Genomic DNA, 21,216 nt, shown 5'->3' with positions numbered 1-21,216 from the left:
GTAGTACTAAAGTAGCCCATGCTCATAATTGCATGTAAATGCTTGTTTTGGACCAATCAAGATTACAAGCTAGCAGCAGGAGTTATTCGTGAAGTTATATGGCCAACCATATCGAAACTATATTATGGGACTTTATAATAGAGTTTTTTATTTATTTATTTTATTTTGTTTGATTCTCACTTATATGTCCATGAATGGTTTAATTTATCCAATTTATTGAAAAAAAATATTATGTGCATGCTTGCACGATACATGATTTTGCGCATGCGTGCGAGTGGAAGCAAAAATTGGAGGATCTATCCAATCTAAATTAAGATCTAAATAAAGTAAAAGTTGGTTAATCCAGTCCGATATAAACCGAGATGAGAATAGATCAGTCACTACTTAGAACGGAACCTAAAATCTAAATCGATCTAAAGGTGATGCGCTATATTCTTCACAACCATCATGAAATTGAGAAATTAATTTGCTTTTACTAATAGCCTATTTATTTTTTCCTCAAATAGTAACCAATTAATGTTGTTAATTGCACTCATACATTTTTGCCAATCAAAATTTGCAACGTAATATATATCAGATATAATTAAATTAAATTCATGCATGTATTGTATTGTCCTTGTCCACACTATTATTAACCCAATTTGATCAAAAACAAAATCCAATAAATTAGTAAAATTAATTTTAGACCGGGTCCAGCCTAGTTCAACCCAAATAGTGGTTGGATTCCAATTTTAAATAAATTAGATCTCGGATGTGCCTCACCCCAATCCAACCCGATCAGCTTGCAGGCCTGGTTGCAAGGTTGCCACTCATAAAATAAATGTGGAATTAGCCTCTGGTTTCACTAACTGCTAATTTTCTCAAAAACGTGGAATCTTAAAGCCCTCGACAACGCATCACGCCGCTCTTAACGGCTAATTTTCTCGAGTACGTGGTATCTTAACGCATCACGCCGCTCTTAACGGCTAATTTTCTCAAGTATCACCACCCCTTTTTTTCCCATCTCCACTGAGGCCCCCACCTCTGAATCTATTGACGGACCTTCTCTCCAGGCGCAACAACCCACATGACTCCACAGTGAGCACCACCACACCTCACCATGTTCGAAGTACTGGCTTTTGAGAATAAATACCACTGAGACCCATGCCATCAAGGATGCATATGACTTCTTTTTCATTCATTTGATGTTGTAGTAAAAAGAGGCAATGAAGAAAGAAGGGAATGTGAGGAAAAATAAGAGAAATATGAGGAGATGTCCCTCTATGAACATTAGTTTCTCAGCGAGCCTCCCTGGAGATGTTCGCGGTGTGTTCGCAGGGAGCCTCTGTGCTGTTAAGTGTTCCGTCGATCCCTTCACTGATTTCAGGGAGTCCATACTTGAGATGATTCAGGATGTGGGTTTGCAGGACTGGGAGGAGATGGAGGAGCTTGTTTACTGCTACGTGGCTCTCAATTCATCAGATGTTCACCCTTTCATTGCTGAAGCATTTCTTAGTATATGTTCATGTTGCTATAAATCCGGGTAGGTTCTTCTCTTTAGTTGTGTCATGATGTTGTAACTTCGTTGAACACGGTAGTCCCTGGGTGTTTGTTTCTTGGACATATCTCCTTCCATGAGCTGCTGCAAGCGTCGAGCCATCACAGAAGTACCTGCATGGTTCTTTTATAAATGTGAATGCTTGAGCAATGCTACCATCAGTATATGAAGTTGACAATGTTATGTTTATCAGTTCTTACAATGTCAGCTTGTGTTATTTAAGTCTTCGTTTTCCATTTCTTGACCTTCTGACACCAATTTCTAAAATAATATGACTACTTTCAGTTCCACCAGATCCGTTATCCTTCTTTTACCATTATCCCATCCTGGTTCTTCCAAAAGAATTCCAAAAAAAACAAAGGAACTCCCTTGGCCATTCATCTCTATCCATGCTAAAATCTTATACTCCAACTGGTATCTAGACTGTTAATATTATTCGCTCGAAGCTAACAATAAGGCACCTATTATGAGAATAAATACAACTCAGAAATATACACATTCACCGTAATCAATTCAGCAGCACAGCTCACAGGTGATACTCACAGGTGATACATGGAGAACGAATATATTCAGAGGAATGGTCATCTCCTACAACGTGGATGGAGATTACTTTGTCTGACTCTAGAATAGGTTGCTGAACAAATGAGAATCCATTCAAGATTTAAAATCCACATCCAACTGCGCAGCAATAACTTCAACAGACCATTTCATCTGAAGGATATAGTATGACACTTAAACATACTCTTGACTGTTGAAAGAAAGAACATTAGATAACAGATACATTAAACAGTGTAAGCATCCCATTTAACAATCATTACAGCATATGCCCAGATAAATATTTTTCACCCCGGACAATGTCTTAAAAGTACTCTGCTGCACAATTAGCACACGTAAACCACTATAGACCCACTGATCAGAAGAATGTGCCTTCTGGGGGCTGGACTAGCTTCCGGTTATGGGGTGCTGACATTTCCTTCTTCAACTGCACTAAGATGTTCTCCATGGTATACTCACGCTGCCAGTTTGCCAACATTGCAAATTTTTTTGGCTCCACCTACACACGAACAACTCAAACATCAGTTTTACAGTTTAGAAGTTAAAACAATGCAAGAAAAAGCACATGTTATTTGATTATCTTTACAGCCTACATCGACGGTGCCAGTGTTTTTAGGCAGGTATATTTTTTAGATATTGTATCGGGGAGGGGGGTGTGGTGGTGATTTTCATTACCACTCCTGTTTCATGATTGACACAAGTCATGTTAATACGTGAGTGGAAGCGGACGCTTGGAGGCTTCTCTGGATAGTCCTTGTCACAGAATAGTTTAAGCTGATAGATGCGCCCTTCATGAACAGACTGCATAGGAAATGATGGTTAAAAGCTGGCAAAGTTTGAAGACTCCACAGGAAACTTAATCTCTTGTAGTTCTGCAAACTAATCTCTCTTACATTGTGTGGGCCAATTATTGTGCCTGTCCACGAGCGCATAAAGATATCATCTCCATCCTCCATCCCATAGCTTACGGTCCCATCTCCAATGCCCTTTTCACCACGTTCGAGTTCTTCTAGTAATCGAAAGTTCCGAGGGACTGCAAATTTAATTAGCAAAATTACTATATGATCCAACAATGAGCCATTACTATATGGTTTGACAAGGATGGCTAGAGAAAAATCAAACAAAGGATTAGCAGAGTAGTCCTCTTCTTTATACTTTACAAATTATTTAAAAAAAAAAATTCACATATAATACTCTCCAAATATATGATAACCAATTAAAAGAAAATGATAATATCCATCATCGTCTACAAATATTTGGACCCAAAAGGAAATAGCTAAGATGTCAATACAACTCAGATAACTAACAATATGTAATATAGTGGATATGGGAAAAGAATGAGGTGGTACTCTCCCCATCCTAGATAACTTGTCTGACACAATTGACTAGCCAGTGGGGAAAAAGACAAACTCAGCATCAAAAGGTCAGCAACTCTTGGTTGCTACAATCTTCTACATGCAGTTTCATGCAACATCCCTTCAGAATATTGTTTCTGGGCACCTACTTTTTAGGTGTTTATCATCCTGAATCATTTAAAGTTTCCATCCCTACAACTAAATTACATAACCGAGCATCAAATTCACTCTTGTTAGCTGTGCCTTTTTTAGTTCAATCTTTCTAAACTGTAACATGTGCCACTTTACCAATTACTATTTGATTTTGAGATATTAGCAGCTAACGATTAACACCAGAACAGTGATCGAATTCTACAAACTTATTCAATATTCTTCAATTATTATATAAACTTAATTCAAAAGCATATTGTTACATAAATTCCAACTTAATGAGGAAAAAGAAATTTCATCCTGAGTTTTTAGTTGCTATAAATGACCCACCGATTTTGAACAAAAATGCAGAAAGTTTAACGTTTTTCTTAAAGTTTGTTGAGTATCCTACAAATATATTTCACATATTATTTAATCTTTTTATCCTCCATTTTTCCGGTTCTCAATCAACCACATTTTTGAATTCCAACTATCCATGTAAAAGCACCATAACTTCCCTCTAATTTGATAGATTATTAAAGAATGATCTGACGCCATGATAATCTCTCTCTTTTAACACCCTCTATACACTCTTGGTGCCTGTGCATAATAAGTACAATCTTGTTGAAAAATTAAACTAGAAGTCAGATATGTATTAAATGAAACTCGAGCATCTAGAGAGGATAAATAATAAAATTCATAGATTGCAAGAAAAGTAGACATAAAAGAAAGCATCTTCTTATCGACAGAAGTAGATTTCCTTCCATAATAATACCATGACTTCTCGTAGCAACTTGAAGCAAGACTTTTCCACTCTTTCACGTTCTCTATAGTTGCAACCACATAACATCTTAAAAAGCATGCTTAGTTAGCGCCAAGTTTTCATGATGCTTAAAAGCAAGGTTCACAATCTTGGAACTGGACCGTGTACCAGTACTATTCTTATATAGTGTCAGTACATCCAATACAGGGCCCAATTTGACGTACCGGTCTCGATATGCCTCCCATACACCGTCTCTGTTCAGTACCAATATAGTATTGTACGCCCAATACAAGGTAGTATGCACAGGTATAGCAAACCTTCCTTATAAGGATTCTCTCCCAATATCTTTATGTCATGTATTGATACAATCACCATACTTTTGCCTTCATATATGGCCAGCTAGATATATCACTTTCTTTCCCTCCAAAGAGACAATGCCGACTATTTTTTTTAATTATTTCTAGAAATAATTATTGTTTTTGAAAGTATGTACTTTTTTTTCTTGGGGTGGGGGGGGTGGGGGCTAAGTCATTTTATTTTTTATAGTAAAAAAAGTACAACCTAGAGACACAACACATAAGGAACAAAAGGTATCACCAACAAGTACATTTCCCCACTGCTATCAACCTAAGAAGTCACTAGAGTATTGGTCATCTAATGGCTAGCTGAGTGACATCCTAAGATGGCAGGATGGACCTTCTCCAATACTGCCTTATGTGCAGCCTTCTCAGCCACATTGAGGCCCTGCCCGATAAGTGGAGTACCAAAAATTTGACATGCTACCCCAAAGGATCTGGTGGCCACAATCCCGGAGCTTGGTCAGCCTTTGCCTCCCACTCGTGGGTCGCTAATTGGTGGCCTGAGAACCGGCCTCTATTGCGGTGGGTTTGCATGACCGCTCAATTGAGGCCTAATGGTCACCATCTTCACAACACTCCCCTCTGGATGGCCTGACCCAGACTGATGCCACCTTGTCTATGTAAACCAAGCCTTTTGCTTGTGGCCTTTGACACGTTCTAAGGTGGGCCTACAAGAGTCGGCTACACATCCACTCCTTGGTTGGGAGAGGTAGGAGCTAAACCCCCCCACCGCCACTTTGCCTTACACTTCCTGCCACCCACCAGACTAGTTGACCCTGGAACGAACAGCCCCATTCCTTTGCACTACTATTGCTCCATCCTTAGAAGATAGTCCACATAGCAAGAACCCGAAGCACAGCATGTCGCCGTGACACCCACTGCCATGTGTCTAGTTGGTTTGACATGGCACCAAGCAACCTTTGTCGGCAATTGTCAGTCCCCACGACTCAGGCTGCTTTGCCTTATGCTTCCCACAACTAGCCTGACGGGTTGACTCCAAGATGAACAGCCCTACATCCATAGGCTGCACCATTACCACTCCCCCTTACAAGGTAGCCCCACACAGCAAGACCCTGAAGCAGAGGACAAGCTCAATCTCCTGCTGCTGCATGCCCAATTGGTTTGCATGGCACCAAGTGACCTTCTTGGGCAGTAGCTAGTCCCCACGAGATGGCAAAGAACTACTTGCGCCAAGGAATGTGTGAGGTGAGTCACTAAGACAGCCCTTCCCTTAGATGGACAAATCAACTTAGGTGGTGACCGAATGGCCTTGAACAGGCTGCCATCTTCTCTTTCAGGTCTGACACGTTTTACAACTACCCATGGATGCTAAGTCAGCTACATTGGCATCTCTATAGGGGCAGTATTGGAAGCCAAGCCACTTGCTAGTTACTGGCTCTAAATGCCCACGCCCAATGTCATATTCTTCATCACCACATTTTCAGGTATGATGACCTTCCTTGGCTAACCCTCTAGGAAGGTGCACCATTGATTGTCATGGCCCATGTGGCCACACCCAAAACATGCCACTCCTACACTCTCATGGTGTTGCCTTACTCCACTCTTTGGCAAGCCTGCCTAGATGCTAGGCATGAGTTGGCTACTGAGGTCCAGCAGCACCACCACTCAGCTGAAATTGGCCTCAGCTCCATCAACAGTGTCTCCATGCATAGATCCACTTGCAAGTGGACACCGATAGCAGAGGCAGTGTTAAGGGTTGCCGCCTTGTCCAAATGCTCCCAAAGCAACCATGGTAGCCTCATCCAAACCACAACAATCTTTACACAATTGACAAACTGTTATGACAAGGGCTCCCATGCATTTTGCCAATCTCTAGCTGGAATGACAGGCGATACTATAATCCTTAACACAATGACCCTAAAAATTTATAATATAGTATAATTGTACTATAGCTAAAATTAATATATAATGGATAGAGCAACAAGTGATACCATATTTACCAGTCAGAACTTGTATTATTTAAATAGGAAAGCAAGGCCTCTGTAGAAGTATGAGCGAATTTCTAGAATCAAGAAGAAAAGATGCTACCTACTTAAACTAATGCTTGTTGGATAATGGACAATGATAAATTTAAGAATTTAAATAATTCTCTATTAACCTTCAGACAGCAATGTAACTAGATCAGGTTTATCAACTGTTACTGACAAATAGACAACAACATGACCCTTTTTTTTTTTCTTTTTTGACGATTAAGTGGGAAGAAGAGAAAGCCCCGCCCCCGCCCCCGCCCCCCCAAAAAAAAAGAAAAAAAGAAAAATTGTTAAAACAGAGCAATTCTACAAGGCTGTACAACAAGTGCCCCAAAGAAACGAGGACGTTTCAGCACAACAACATGATCATTTGTATCATGATGCAAGTACAATTTTGTAAAATACATTGCAAGGAAGATGTCTTATCTCCGAATCTAACATTAAACTTCTTAACATCACATATTTTAAGTGCAAACTCATGATTTACACACTTTGGGTGAATGTGGAAAAGAAAATTGGAAAATTTTAAGCAAGCTCCTTACTTTTTGGTAGTCAATTGTTCTAAGGCAAAACGTTAGATTCCTATTCATTTCATCTTGCTACATAAATAATAGTTAGATTGGATTGATATGTACTAGCCCAATACTCAGCACACTCCTGGTCAGACTTACCATGGTAACAATCTCCTAGGATAAGAAAGCTTGCAGGAACAGATGATTAGGAATGTGGTAACACCCATAATGCACCTTTAAAAATCATTTGACTCTAGAATTCCCATCTACAGTTCATTCATATAGTTGGATAATGTAAAAAATGCAAAACATGGATCAAGGTAGCTTGTTCCCAACAAGCACTTGTTTATGCTTTGTATGGTGGTCAGCCTTCCTACCAAGCCAGCAAAGTGGTACAATGTTGACCAAGTCCAATCTAAGGCTAGTTATATTGACACAGAGACCAAAAAAGAAAGGAAAAAAAAAAACATAGAAGCAGGTGCACAAGCCAGAACAAAATTCTGGAACAGGTGTCAAGAGCAAAATTTCTGGCCAGGGAGAGTAAAAGGAGCACTTACAGTGGGGCAAGGATTGTGTTAATATATCACCATAAATAAGGTATGCCCAGGAATGATGGCAAGCATGACACATCCCCGAAATAAGATGTACGTATCCTTGCTACCAAGGAAAACTATTAGAAAAACCCCAAACCCAACTCAACTTAATGTTGGATGTATGCCCTAGAAGCCAATCTTGGCTGACGTATATTATATTTCTAAGGCATGATTTTGTACTTAACGGACAGTTATATTACCATTCATGTTTTATATATCCATGAATCGTCCAAGGGATTAACAAGATGATAACATATATTCTCAAAGAATTGAGAATTTGAAGCATGTGTCATTGATGGTTAATTTTTAAATGACTCCTGATCATGAGATCATCACGAGGACGGTGATTGATCCAGACAGACCGGTATACGGATCACTTCTTTCGGACAAATAAGTCTCGAATCTGCGGTGTAGGGACACTGAAGCGAGAGTGCAGATGGTTGTTAGAGAACAACTAACACTAAGCGTGACCAACACGAGAAGTCACATGGATGTCTGCTCATTCGTTAGTGACTTTCTCGATGCTGCAGTTGTATAACTGGATCTTTGACCTGCGGTGCCACAGCTGCTCGCGGTGAGACTGCTGGAATTTGACTATACATAAATATTGACTCAATAAACCTTTGTAGTGGATGTTGACGACAGTTGGTCCACTGTAGGAATATGATGCGCATCTAGATGAAATCTATTGACCCTAACAGAGGAGAGTACTACTATGTAATTTAAGAGGCTGAGTCCTGAAGTCTATAGCCATAGCAGTGTAATTGATGGAAAAAAGTTTCAATGAGAATCACAGATAGACTCGAGCTAATTGAATCTATCATATGACCGATGTTGAGATTTGACGATTTATCCATGACCTACCATCTGATTGGAACTCACGATAGAGAGACTGTATCAAGCTAACTGCAACTAGAGATTCATCATCTTTTATTTTGCTGAATTGCCACTACATACTGCTAGATATCACTGATGGATTGTAAGATCCACGAGCATTATCTTGATGATCGATGATTCTTAATAGATAGACTTGGAATGGTTCCGACCCATCGAAAAGAATTTCAATGATATTGTGATAGAGATCACAATATATCTTACTACCAATCAGAATAGAGCCTATGGGGTCACACCAAAAAAAAATTTTGACTGATCAGACAGTTGAGTTGCGATTATGAATTGCGATAGGATTTAATGATCAATGTGATTGATGATTAATCCAATGCAAAAATTGTAATTAAATAACCCATTAAAGAGTTAATGAATAATAGGAGGATTAATTAGCAATTGAATTACTAATTGGCTCAATTTAATTGAGCAATGGGGCTTGGATCAAGAATAATTGAATGGAATTCAATTTGACTTGCCTAGGGTTCGATTTGATCAAGCCTAATTGGGTTATTAGATAACCCAATTGCATAGGAGCACAATTCCTAATTTGATTGGGATTTGAGTGCTATCTAATTCCTAATTAGATTATGATTTAATCAAGAGATTTTGAGTTCCTATTTGGTTTAGGAATTCTCCTCTGATTGGATGCAACTAAATCTTAATCAATTGGAAATTAGTTAGAGTTCAAATCAGCCACCTAAAGAGATCCCAATTTGATTGGGACTCTCCTCTCCTTGCGCTCAACAAACCTAATGCCTAACTCTTATCCACGCGCCCCTTCTTTTATTTTCTGCATGTAAGAACTCACGCCAACCCCTTTTTTCCATGAGATACATGGGCGCAAAAGTGGAAGGATGCGGCGGCATGGTTCAAGAGTCCAAGGATATATGGATTCTTATCTTAAAACCCTAACTACCCTATTTAAATAGGGGATAAGAGTGGGGCGGCAGCTTTGAACATGATATGATCATATTTTGGATGCCAAAAAGAGAGCCTTGTGCGTGAGAAAAATAGAGAAAAGGGCATGAGGTTTGTTGGCATCTCCCCATCCTTTCTTTCTTACAACAACCAAAAGTTGGTTGTTAGTGTGTTCTCTCTTTTTGTCCAAGAGTTGGACATGAATTTTTCTCTCCCCTTTGTCCAAGAGTTGGACATATTTTCTTAAATCTCTAGCGTAGAGATTTTGTGCATGGATTTTAGGAAGAAAGAGAAGAAAGTGTTCTTCTCGTGATCTCTAGCGTAGAGATCTTCATCCTTCTATTTTTTTCTTCTCTAAAAGGATCTTGAAAGAAAAGAAGAGTTTCAACTATCAAGATGCGATCTCTGCAAGAGAGCTTGCATCTCGATAAGATCAAAAAGCTTCTGATCAGATCGAGACCTCGTATGGATACTCATAGAGATCGGATGCTTGTGTGGCTTCAAAGGACCTTTGAAAGACATCCACGATCATCGGTTCATGATGTAGATCGACCCGTGCCAAGGTATGAAGATTAGATCTTCTCTATTTATTCTTCTCTATTTGATTTCTGTATCTGAATCCTATCTCACATATATAGATCATGTTATATGATTTTAAGATGTGATCTTATGCATGCTTAGATTAAAATAATTTAATCCAAATTTTTTTAGTTTCCGCTGCATATATGTTTTAAAATTTTTTGCATGCATGAAATCATGAAATCCCAACATTAATATCAGAGCCACATCATATGCATAAGATTAAGATTTAGATCTGAAATCTGTAAAGAAAAATTTTAGATCTGAAAATTTTTATTGTCGTTCTGACATAAGGTTGCCCTGGCATAACTTGTTATGCTGTATGGTTGTCCTAAAATGACATTAAAAATTTCTGATTAAAACAGAATTTTAGATCTGATTTTTCTTCATATATATGATATATGTTTTATTATTTTGATCGAAAAAGAGTTTCGAGATCTATTTTGATTCGTATATATGATATATGAAAGCATACTTAGGTCTGAAATTAGTTTCTATAATCTGAATTTAATTCATATATGTAATATATGATTATATGCATAATCTAAAAAGTGTTTCAAGATCGAAAACTTGCTTTCATGCAAAGGATTTAGATTTAAAAATTTAGATTTAAAATATGAAATTAGTGTTTGTGCATGAAGGATTGATCATGGGTAGATCAAATTAGGCCAAGTAATTAGATTACACCTAGAGTTTTTGATTTGATCACGATGGATCTAAATCGATTTAGTGATTGATCAAATCGAGTCAAATGTTGATTAAGATTAGGTCAATAAAACTTTAGATCATACAATTATTGTTGATCGAATCGATTGACACCCATATGTAGAATCGATTAACTTAAAAACCTAATTCGGCTCTATGACTTGAGCTTGATTCATCTAAGCTAACCTATTCGGACCAATTGACTAATTGGTATCTAAGATAAGTAACTGAAAAATGGTTATTTAATTGGTTCCGTTAGCTGACCTAACCAAATTATTGATGTCTAACGAAAGCAACGGAGGGACCCCCACTGATCTCCACTTATCTGATCAATTTAAAAAATTGAATCTCAAATATGGTCGCTTGGCATTTTGGTTTAGCCCATGCCAATTAGATCAATCATATGATGACTGATTAGATGAGACCTAAACCCAAACCTCCCTATAAATATTAAATCCAATGGTCTTCCACTGTTGTAGATGTGCGGGCGTGCTACCGACGTTGATTGTTCACAGTCGATCACAGTGGTTCACTTGCATCGGAAACACGCAACCACTTTATTAGCAAAGAGTTGCTTCAGAGTAAAGATGGAGTTGGGTCCAATAACTGTTAGGTGAGAGATTCAATGACAGTTTTGCACCTGCTTGTGAATGGTGGGTCAAACTTAACTAAGAAGTGTGGTCAATAACTGTTAGGTGAGCCCACATGACTTAAAAATCAAGTCGCTGCAATATGCTTAGAAAAGCATCTGGACAAAAAATTATCCACGCATTGGTGTGCGTGTTACCAATAACTGTTAGATGAGGTACACGGCATCGGTGGGGCGACAGCATCCATTAGAAATCCAATTATCGCATTAGAATTTTCGTTTCTCCGTCTGAGTGAAAAATCTGAAAAAATAATGAGAGCTTGTTTGCATCTAAAAATCTCTAAAAAAAATTATAAAATAAATACAAACATCTAACTAGAATCTTTACTCTCTGCTGTTTATTGTATCAGCTTCCAATCCTCTAACTCGAATCCTAGATATCAACCGTTTAACCGAAACCAAATATATAGACTGACTCAGAAACCTAAAAATCATTCTTCGTTTTAGAAAATTAAACTATGTTCTCTACCAAATTATTCCAATGTCCAACCCAAAGTCAACGAGCTATACTTGATAAGTGGATGAACAATGACAATAAAGGTAGGTGCTATATGTTGGCGTCCATATCAGATGAACTCCAACGTATGCATGAGCACATGTACACTACCAACGACATGCTGATTCATCTATAAGTATTGGGAGGTGATCAGAGTCGCACAACGCATGAGATGCGCAATGGGCAATTAGTCAATATCACTATTTGATAATGATCAAGGATATTAAGAAGCTTAAAAAGCTCGACATGACCATGCACAAAAAATTACTTGTAGATTTGATCCTGTGGTCCCTTCTTAGTTAGTATAGATAGTTTATGGTAAACTACCACATGAATGACCATGATGGCACCTTATCTGAATTAGTCAATATGTTGGTAACTAAGAGACCTTGAAAAGTTCAAAAGTATATATCTAGAGAGCCTAAAGAAATAAAGACACACCTTGAGAAGGTATGTCGAAATTACTCAAAATTGTCCTTACGATTTTCTCTTCTCTTAGTTGAGTATTGACTCAAGTACTTTTTATGCACTTCATTGTAGGGTCTAAGGAAAAATAGAAGACTGAGAGAAGGTGAAGTAATCCTTAAAGTCGGCAATAGAGTAAAAATTGCTACTGTTGCTGTGGGCACCTATCCTTTGCGACTATCATTTGGATTTAGTTCTTAGAGACAGTCTCTATCATTTGCATGGTGATACATCTGTGAACTTACTTGAGCAAGCAGTGAATGCCATTGGATCTGAAAGATCCAGAATTGAGATAAACATGAAGTATATGTGGCACCTTAGGCTACATCATATAAGAGAAGAATTGATTAATAGACTGAAGAAATATGGACTTTTGGACTCATTGACTGCTGAGTTATATCTAGTCTGTGCATTATCTCTTCGAAGAAAAATGACCAAACTACTCTTGTGGGACAAGAAGAAAAGGACCACTAAGATACTTACCCTGATACACATTTGATGTGTGCAGCCCATTTGATGTACTAGCCAAAGGTGGTTATCTCTACTTCATTCCTTTATCGATGATCAGTCATGGTATAGATATGTGTATGAGATACAAATCTAAAATTTTTGAAAAGTTCAAAGAATTCAGAGTGAAGTACAGAAGCAAACCGAAAATTTCTAAAAATACTTCGATCTGATCGAAAATGCAATATCAAAATAAAGAATTTCTCTATTATATCATAAAAATGGCATTGTTTCATATTGAACCCCTCTTAATACATCTCAGCTCAACGAGATAATTAAGAAGAGGAATGAGACTGCATGAGATATGATCCGATTCATGATGAACTTCACTGATTTATCTTTGTTTCTTTAGGAACATGTTTTATTTTTGAAATTTGCCTGCTGAATAGGATTCCCTTTAAATCCGTTCCTACCACACCGTATGTGATAAGGCATAGTGAGAATCAAATCTTGATTATTTCAAGATTTGGAGATGTCCAACCCGTGTCAAGGACTGCAGACGGATATATTAGACATTAGGTCTATAGAGCTCAATTCAAAGAATATCCTAAAAGAGTTTGGGATACTACTTTTTCTTCCGAAAAGATCACAATGTAATTATGACCCTTCAAGCTGCCTTCTAGGAAAATGATTTATCCAATATGAAGCAGTGAGAGAAAAGTTAAGCTCGAAGAGAGTGTCTCTGAAGAGCAACGAATCATAGGACCTAAAGAACCTATTCATGATAAGCCAGTACATATATGTACCTCCATCTCATAGATATAGTAGGATCTCCCATCCTCTCGAAAAGTACTAAGGTATGTTTAACAAAGAATGTAGAGAAAAGAATTTCTCATGAGAGATAGGGAATATAGAGATGATTCCAAAGCTTACAACGAGACGATGTTAGACATCAACTCCGAGAATGAGATGTGAAATAACTTTTCTGATTAGATATCTTGAAAAGATATTTGTATGGAGTAGCCCATGGATTTCACTTTCTGTGATAAAGATCACAAAATTTGCAAGAATCTCGAAGTCAGAACATTCATTTCAATGATATAATCAAATTATTTGATCAAAAATGAGGAATTGTATTTATATAAAAGTCGGTGGGAGTGCTGTCATGTTCTCCGTAATGTACGTAGATGACATCCTCCTGATTGGGATATCCCAGACTGACATCGATTAAAATATGGTTGTATATAGAATTATCCATGAAAGACCTAGAGCATGCATCCTATATTCTGAGAATATAAAGATCTATAAAGGTAGATCCAAGTGGATGCTTGGGTTCTCATAGAAAAATACAGAGTAGATGCTGAAAGAGTTCAGCACAGAAACCTCTGAAAAGGGTCAGCTACCCTCTTGGGTATAGAAGTGTGCCATGCTATATACTCGAACTAATATAGTCATTGTTGTGAATATCACGAACAGATATCAGTCAAATCCAGACTAGGAGTACTGGATTGCTGTAAAGCATCCTTAAGTACTTGAGAAGAACTAAAAATTTGTTCTTGAATTTTAAAAAAAGATCCAAAATAGGAGTGGGAGGATACACCAATTCAGACTTTATGTCTGATGTTGATGGTAGAGTATCTACATCAAGAGGTGTGTTCTCATGTAATCGTGGTTCGGTATCTTAAAAGAATTCCAAGCAACCGATCGATGGAAGCTGAGTACACTATAGATGTGTAGGATGCATTCTGGTTCTAATATTAGTTGCAGAACTGGATGTCATGCCATCAGACATCATAATACTATACTACAAAGACAATGACACCATAGCCCTCGCTAAGAAGCCAAGATCTCATCAGAAATCCAACTATATAGAACAACAGTATACACGACTACCTCAAGTAGAAATATATAGAGGTGTAGAGAGCAGACTCCACATGAGATATGGTAGACCCACTGAAAAATCACTTAGCTAGCCGAAGACTAAAATCTGTCTTGAGAAGATGGGGCTTGGTATATGGTAGATTGGCTTTAATACAAGTGGAAGATTGTTGGATGTATGCCTTAAAAGTCAATCTTGACTGACGCATATCATATTTCTCACACATGATTTTATACTTAATGGGCAGTTATATTATCATTCATGTTTTATAATCCATGAATCGTCCAAAAGATTAACAAGATGATAACACATATTCTCAAAGAGTTGAGAATTTGAGATATGTGTCATTGATGGTTAATTCCTAAATTGCTCCTGATCATAGGATCATCACAAGGATGGTAATTTATCCAAACAAACCGATGCATGGATCGCTTCTTTCAGACAAATAAGTCTCGAGTCTATGGTGTAAAGACACTGGAGCAAGAGTGCAGATGATTGTTAAAGAACAACTAGCACTGAACATGACCAACATGAGAAGTCACATGGATGTCTGCTCACTCATTAATGACTTTCTCGATGCTGCAATTGTGTGACTAGACCTTTAACCAGCGGTGCCATAACTGCTCGCAATGAGGCTGCTGGAATTTGACTATACATAAACATTAACTCAATGAGTCTTTGTAGAGGATGTTGACGATGGTTGATCCACTGTAGAAATAGGATACGCATCTAGATGGAATCTATCGATCCTAACAGAGGAGAGTAGTTCTCTGGGATTTAAGAGGCTGAATCCTTAAATCTATGACCATAGAAGTGTGATTGATGGAAAAAAATTTTCATGAGAATCACAGATGGACTCAAGCTAATTGAATCTATCATATGACCGATGTTGAGGTTAAACGATTTATTCATGATCTGCCAACTGGTTGGAACTTATGATAGAGGAACTGTATCATATGCTAACTGCACTTAGAGGTTCATCACCTTTTATTCTACTGGATTGCCACTACATGCTATTAGATGTCACTGATGAATTGTGAGACCCACGAGCATAATCTTGATGATCGATGATCCTTGATGGGTAGAATTGAAATGGTTCTGATCCATCGAAAGAAATTTCAATGATATTGTGATAGAAATCACGATACATCTCACTATCAGTCAGAATAGAACCTATGAGGTCACACACAACGAAGATTTTTGATTGATCAGATAGTTGAGTTGTAATTATGAATCACGATAGGATTTAATGATCAATGTGATTGATGGTTAATCTAATGAAAAAATTACAATTAAGTAACCTACTAAAGAGTTGGTGAGTAATAGGAGGATTAAAGCAATTGGATTGCTAATTGGCTCAATTTGATTGAGCAATGGGACTTGGATCAAGTCTAATTGAATAAGATTCAATTTGACTTGCCTAGGGTTTGATTTGATCAAGTCTAATTAGATTATGAGATAACCCAATTGCATGAAAGAATAATTCCTAATTTGATTAGGATTTGAGTGCTATCTAATTCCTAATTAAATTAGGATTTAATTAAAAAGTTTTAAATTCTTATTTGAACTAAAAATTCTCCTCTAATTGGGTGCAACTAAATTTTAATTAATTGAAAATTAGTTAAGGTTTAAATCAGCCACCTAAAGAGACCCCAGTTTGATTGGAACTCTCCTCTCCTTGCGCTCAACAAACCCATGCCCAAGCTCTTATCCACGCGCCCCTTCTCCCTTTATTTTCTACGTGTAAGAACTCACGCCAACCTCTTTTTTCGTGAGATACATGGGCACAAAAGTGGAAGGATGTGGTGGCATAGTTCAAGAGTCCAAAGATATGTGGACTCTCATCTTAAAACCTTAACTACCCTATTTAAATCGGGGATAAAAGTGGGGCGGCAGCTTTGAACCTGAGATGATCAGATTTTGGACACCGAAAAAAGAGCCTTATGCATGAGAAAAATAGAGAAAAGGAGAGGGGGCGACAAAAGGAAGTTGGGCATGAGGTTTGTTGGTATCTCCCCATCCTTTCTTTTTTACAACAACCAAAGGTTGGTTGTTAGTGTCTTCTCTCTTTTTGTCCAAGAGTTGGACATGGATTTTTCTCTTTCCTTTGTCCAAGAATTGGACATATTTTCTTAGATCTCTTGCGTAGAGATTTTGTGCATGAATTTTAGGAAGAAAGAGAAAAAATATTCTTATCATGATCTCTAGCATAGAGATCTTCATCCTCCTATTTTCTTCTTCTTTTTTAAAAGGATCTTGAGAGAGAAGAGTTTCAACTGTCAAGATACGATCTCTGCAAGGAAGCTAATACCTCGATGAGATTAAGAAGCTTCTGATCAGATCAGGACATCGTGTGGATATCCGTAGAAGTCGGATGCTTGTACGGCTTCAAGAGATCTTTGGAAGACATCCACGATCATCAGTTCGCGGTGTAGATCGACCCACGTCAAAGTATGAGGATTAGATCTTCTCTATTTATTCTCCTCTATTTGATTTCTGTATCTGAATCCTATCTCACATATGTAGATCAGGTTGTATGATTTTATGATATGATCTTATGCATGCTTAGATTAAAATAGTTTAATCTGAATTTTTTTTAATTTCCACTGCATATATATTTTGAATATGAAACCATGAAATCAGAACACTTAATTCACAACCAAAAACCTAGATTTATGTGGGATATAATTGTATGAGGCTATGATGCCTTAATGCATTACTTGAAATTTTATAGTAATCAACAATGGCAAAATTTTTATGTGTTCCAGATTAGCTTTTATTACATAGAGAAAAGCGGTAAGAAAGTACCTAGAAATAAATGAAAAGCAAGATTCTCAAAATGCATATAGATAAGAAGCACACAAAATTTGAGAGCGTTCCCTACAAACTTTTACAACACAATATCAAAACCAAAAGAGAATTTAACAAGGATTTTTTTTTTGGGAAAATTAGGCAGCTAATATTATTAATAAAACCCTCACTCCATTAAATGCTAACAATCTTCCACTCCATGATTAAATAATTTTGTCACTGTCTTACCATGTAATTGATCAAAAGATCAACTTATCAGCTGAGTGATATTAAAGCATAATTTTCATGTGACTGAGTTGCATGCACTCCACAACATGCTGACATTTCTACTACCTCTAAAGCAAGATTTAAGTAAATAAACAGTTTCCCATATTCTACCATACAAAAAAGTAACATTAATGGGTAAAACTTGTCAGGGTGCTGACTGGTCTGCAACAAAACATTCATGTTTTCACCCTGATAAAGCACATGCAAAAATTACTCAAATATCTTCATACCTACTAAACAGATAGGAGAGAAAGCTCTACACCCTCAAAATGCCCGAAAAATCCTAAAAAATCATAGAAGAATTGAGCATGCTATGTCATCAATTTCTTCTTAACAGATTTCTTATTCAAACGAACCTTCTTTCCACATTTCTATCTAAATGTACTTTCTTAAAAAGGGTCGGGAAACATTTAGTGATAACAAGATAAGGGATGTGATATCCAAGGAAGATCATCTATCATATCCACAACTTCATAAAAGTTATTCTCATCGCCGCCATCCATCCCCCATGAAAGAACCCCTGCCCCAGCCCCCACCCCTCCCTGACTTCTCCCCCACCCTGCTCCAGTGCTCTTCCAGCATGCCCAACCACCCGGCATCTCTGATGATATCTCCCCTCCACCCCATCAGTGACTCCTCTCCTGCCCCGCTGCCCTGTTCCAACCCCAGAGTCCAAGGCGAGGGACTACTAAATCTCTGGCACAAAGGAAAACATACCCCTACCAACGCTCAACCTTAGCCAACCAACTTGAGGTGACCTGACTGACACAAGAAAGAAGAGAAATTAAGGAAAAGAAGATCAAAACCCTGACCACCTTCCTTTGCCATTGGTCACAAGCAACAACATTCATCACGATGAACCCCTGCAACGTTATCAAAGAAGGTGGGCGTCGAGCCTCGGCCATCAAAGCTGATAAAGAAGTCGGAGCGGGACAGCTCAGTGCACCACCAACTTATTGTGTCAATTGGGGAGTCGGTCCAAGATTCAAGAAGAAAAAGATGGTAGCTGCCATCATTCTTCATGCAGATTTGCTATAGATTTTGAATGAGCTGGATGATCCTTTTCCTCATGACATTGGAGAGTGCTCATATGGTGTTGAAAATCCTCAGCATGACTCGAATGCACTACCACTCAAATTTCGCTAACAATTGAGTTACTTCCATCTTGCTCTTTCAATCCAACTGTTCATGTAGCGTATTGGACTTGCTGTTGCTTTAATATAGATTTTCTCTTACTTTTGCAACAATCTCAAATTCCAACCCTCACCCATATCCACGAACTCAGAGTTAGTTGATAGGTTAATTAATTCAAAGAGTGGTAGAAAGAACAATGACAACCCCACTTTCTACACCGTGATCCCTCAGACATGAACCCATCTTCCACACCCTCACATCACAACAATAATCCTATCCCATCTACTAAAATCTATATATAATAGTTCATTATTCTTAATAGATTCCTTATTCAAAACAAACATCCTATTCCACTCCTATCCAAATGTACTTCTTTAAATAGGGTTGGGAACATCAAGCCTATATAAGGGGCCTACTGCAATAGTTTTCTTGTTTCTACTAATATTCTCTCAAAGAATTCTTTCGGCCAAGAGATTTAATAGAATGATCCATGAATAAGCACCACAAGGTAAGTTTCCAGTCCATCATACATGATGGTTTCATTGATATTGTTCTTGATATCTCCACCGGCAACCAATTGTTGGCCTTCTCCAACATGAGCACATCTTTGGATCGATCACCAAAGATCAGCAAGCAACTGCTTCAGCGAGCAAGGGAGAAGATGGAGGAAAACTAGATCAGAAGCAGCCTCCCAAGTTCATCACATGAAATGCCAACAGTTTGCTTCTCTACATGAAGAACAATCAAAACGATTTCTGCAGATTTTTCTAGTCCCACAAACCTAACGCCATGTGCATTTTTTTTTTCTCTCTAATGTTAATGCCGATTTCTGTAGTTTAAGGGTTGTGGGTTTTTGTTTTCCAAAACCTTCTGATGCATATAATATGAATCCACTACATTTGAAAAATTTATATCGTGTCATCTACAAATACGAATAACAGCATGTTACCACCACATCAGAGAATCAGGAACCACAACATAAACATTAATAATCCTTTTGAGCACATAGAAAACAAATAGCAAGCATTACATCAATCATATCATAAAGATAATTTCATATTCCACCAGTAATACTTCAAAAATCTTTAAAGTTCAATAAAGGCTGCAGGCGGTGATGGTGACCGTGTTTGTGTTTAAGGATGACAGAGTGGTGGTGATGGGGGTGAAGGGGCAGTAACAAGGTGCAAGAAGGAAAGGGAGAGGTAGAGAAGGAACCAATGGTAGTTGCATACCTAGGGAAAAGAAAAATCATTTCTAGCCGGATAGCTTATTCGCAAGATTTGATAATCCCCATCCCTTCGATTAGTTATCTTTACATTTTATTTATGCCAATGTCTAATATAACTTTCTTATTTAATTATTTGATAAATTAATTCTCAAATTGCACTATTTCACCGCGCATCGCCCGGTTATCATACTTGTTAAACATTAATGGACAAAACAAAGATACACTATAATTACAAAAAAAAAAAAAAAAGAATACCAAGCATAACCCACTAAAACAAATCCACAGGAGGCTGGGACCCTATAACCCATCAACACACTAATCAGCTGTGTCTCCCTAAGTCAATCAAGAGAACACAATTTAATCGAACTAGGATTCGCAACGGAGAACCCTAAGATCGTGAGGATAATCTCATAAAGATGAAAACTTTTTCACCATGCTACGGGTTTGGAGAAAAATTCGATTCAGAACACCAATATTTGATCCAGAGAAAGCTAACGGAGAACTACTAAGGATCGAGAAGAAGAAGGGAACCCCTTAATTTGTTCGCCAGTGGAAAGAAAGGGGGAGGATGGGGGATTTCTCACCGACGACGCTGGAACCACCGCCGGAGCCTCCGAGCGTCATGGACGATCTCTTCTCTTCTCTGTCTCGATCTCTCGGGGATCTGAGATCCCGAAGTCTCCTGTCACCGGAGGAGATTGATCGATCTTTATCGATCGATCTCGGAAAGTATCTCTCGCTTTCTTAGTGCCGTCGGCGGAGATATTTAATGTGGAAGGGACCCAGAACGAAGATGACGGGCCCGGGCCGCCCATGTAGACTGCGTCAAGCCCACTTTGCGGTAAATTTAGGGGTGGCTAGCAATAATGGTGGTGAAATTCTCTGTGCACCGTGGACGGTGCAGAAAATTGAGTGTACGGTCTCATTCAATTAATTTATATAATTATTATTTTTTA

The 21,216-nt window shown here is 38.0% G+C and overlaps 1 protein-coding gene across 1 annotated transcript; it reads right to left on the bottom strand.

The window, feature by feature from the left end:
• Positions 1-2,216: 2,216 nt before the first annotated feature.
• On the bottom strand, positions 2,217-21,067 carry LOC140852516 (ubiquitin-conjugating enzyme E2 variant 1D-like). The gene is made up of 4 exons (XM_073245805.1): positions 20,845-21,067; positions 2,986-3,125; positions 2,768-2,893; positions 2,217-2,591 (listed from the first exon to the last, which is right to left on the bottom strand). Exons 1-4 carry the CDS (start codon positions 20,882-20,884, stop codon positions 2,451-2,453), a joined length of 447 nt encoding a protein of 148 aa, XP_073101906.1. The 5' UTR covers positions 20,885-21,067; the 3' UTR covers positions 2,217-2,450.
• Between the last annotated feature and the right edge of the window lie 149 nt (positions 21,068-21,216).

This window comes from Elaeis guineensis, chromosome 11 (genome assembly GCF_000442705.2).
Source record: "Elaeis guineensis isolate ETL-2024a chromosome 11, EG11, whole genome shotgun sequence".
Classification (NCBI taxonomy): Eukaryota; Viridiplantae; Streptophyta; class Magnoliopsida; order Arecales; family Arecaceae; genus Elaeis; species Elaeis guineensis.
The sequence above is the reverse complement of the archived record's forward strand: the minus strand, read 5'-3'. Positions and strand labels throughout refer to the sequence as shown.

What these genes read in the sequence shown, in the direction of transcription:
- LOC140852516 (XM_073245805.1), bottom strand. Translation starts at nt 20,884, where the DNA reads ATGACGCTCGGAGGCTCCGGCGGTGGTTCCAGCGTCGTCG. An exon ending in CGGTGGTTCCAGCGTCGTCG is followed by an intron (nt 3,126 to 20,844) that starts GTGAGAAATCCC and finishes TTAAATTTGCAG; the next exon opens with TCCCTCGGAACTTTCGATTA. An exon ending in CAATAATTGGCCCACACAAT is followed by an intron (nt 2,894 to 2,985) that starts GTAAGAGAGATT and finishes TTTCCTATGCAG; the next exon opens with TCTGTTCATGAAGGGCGCAT.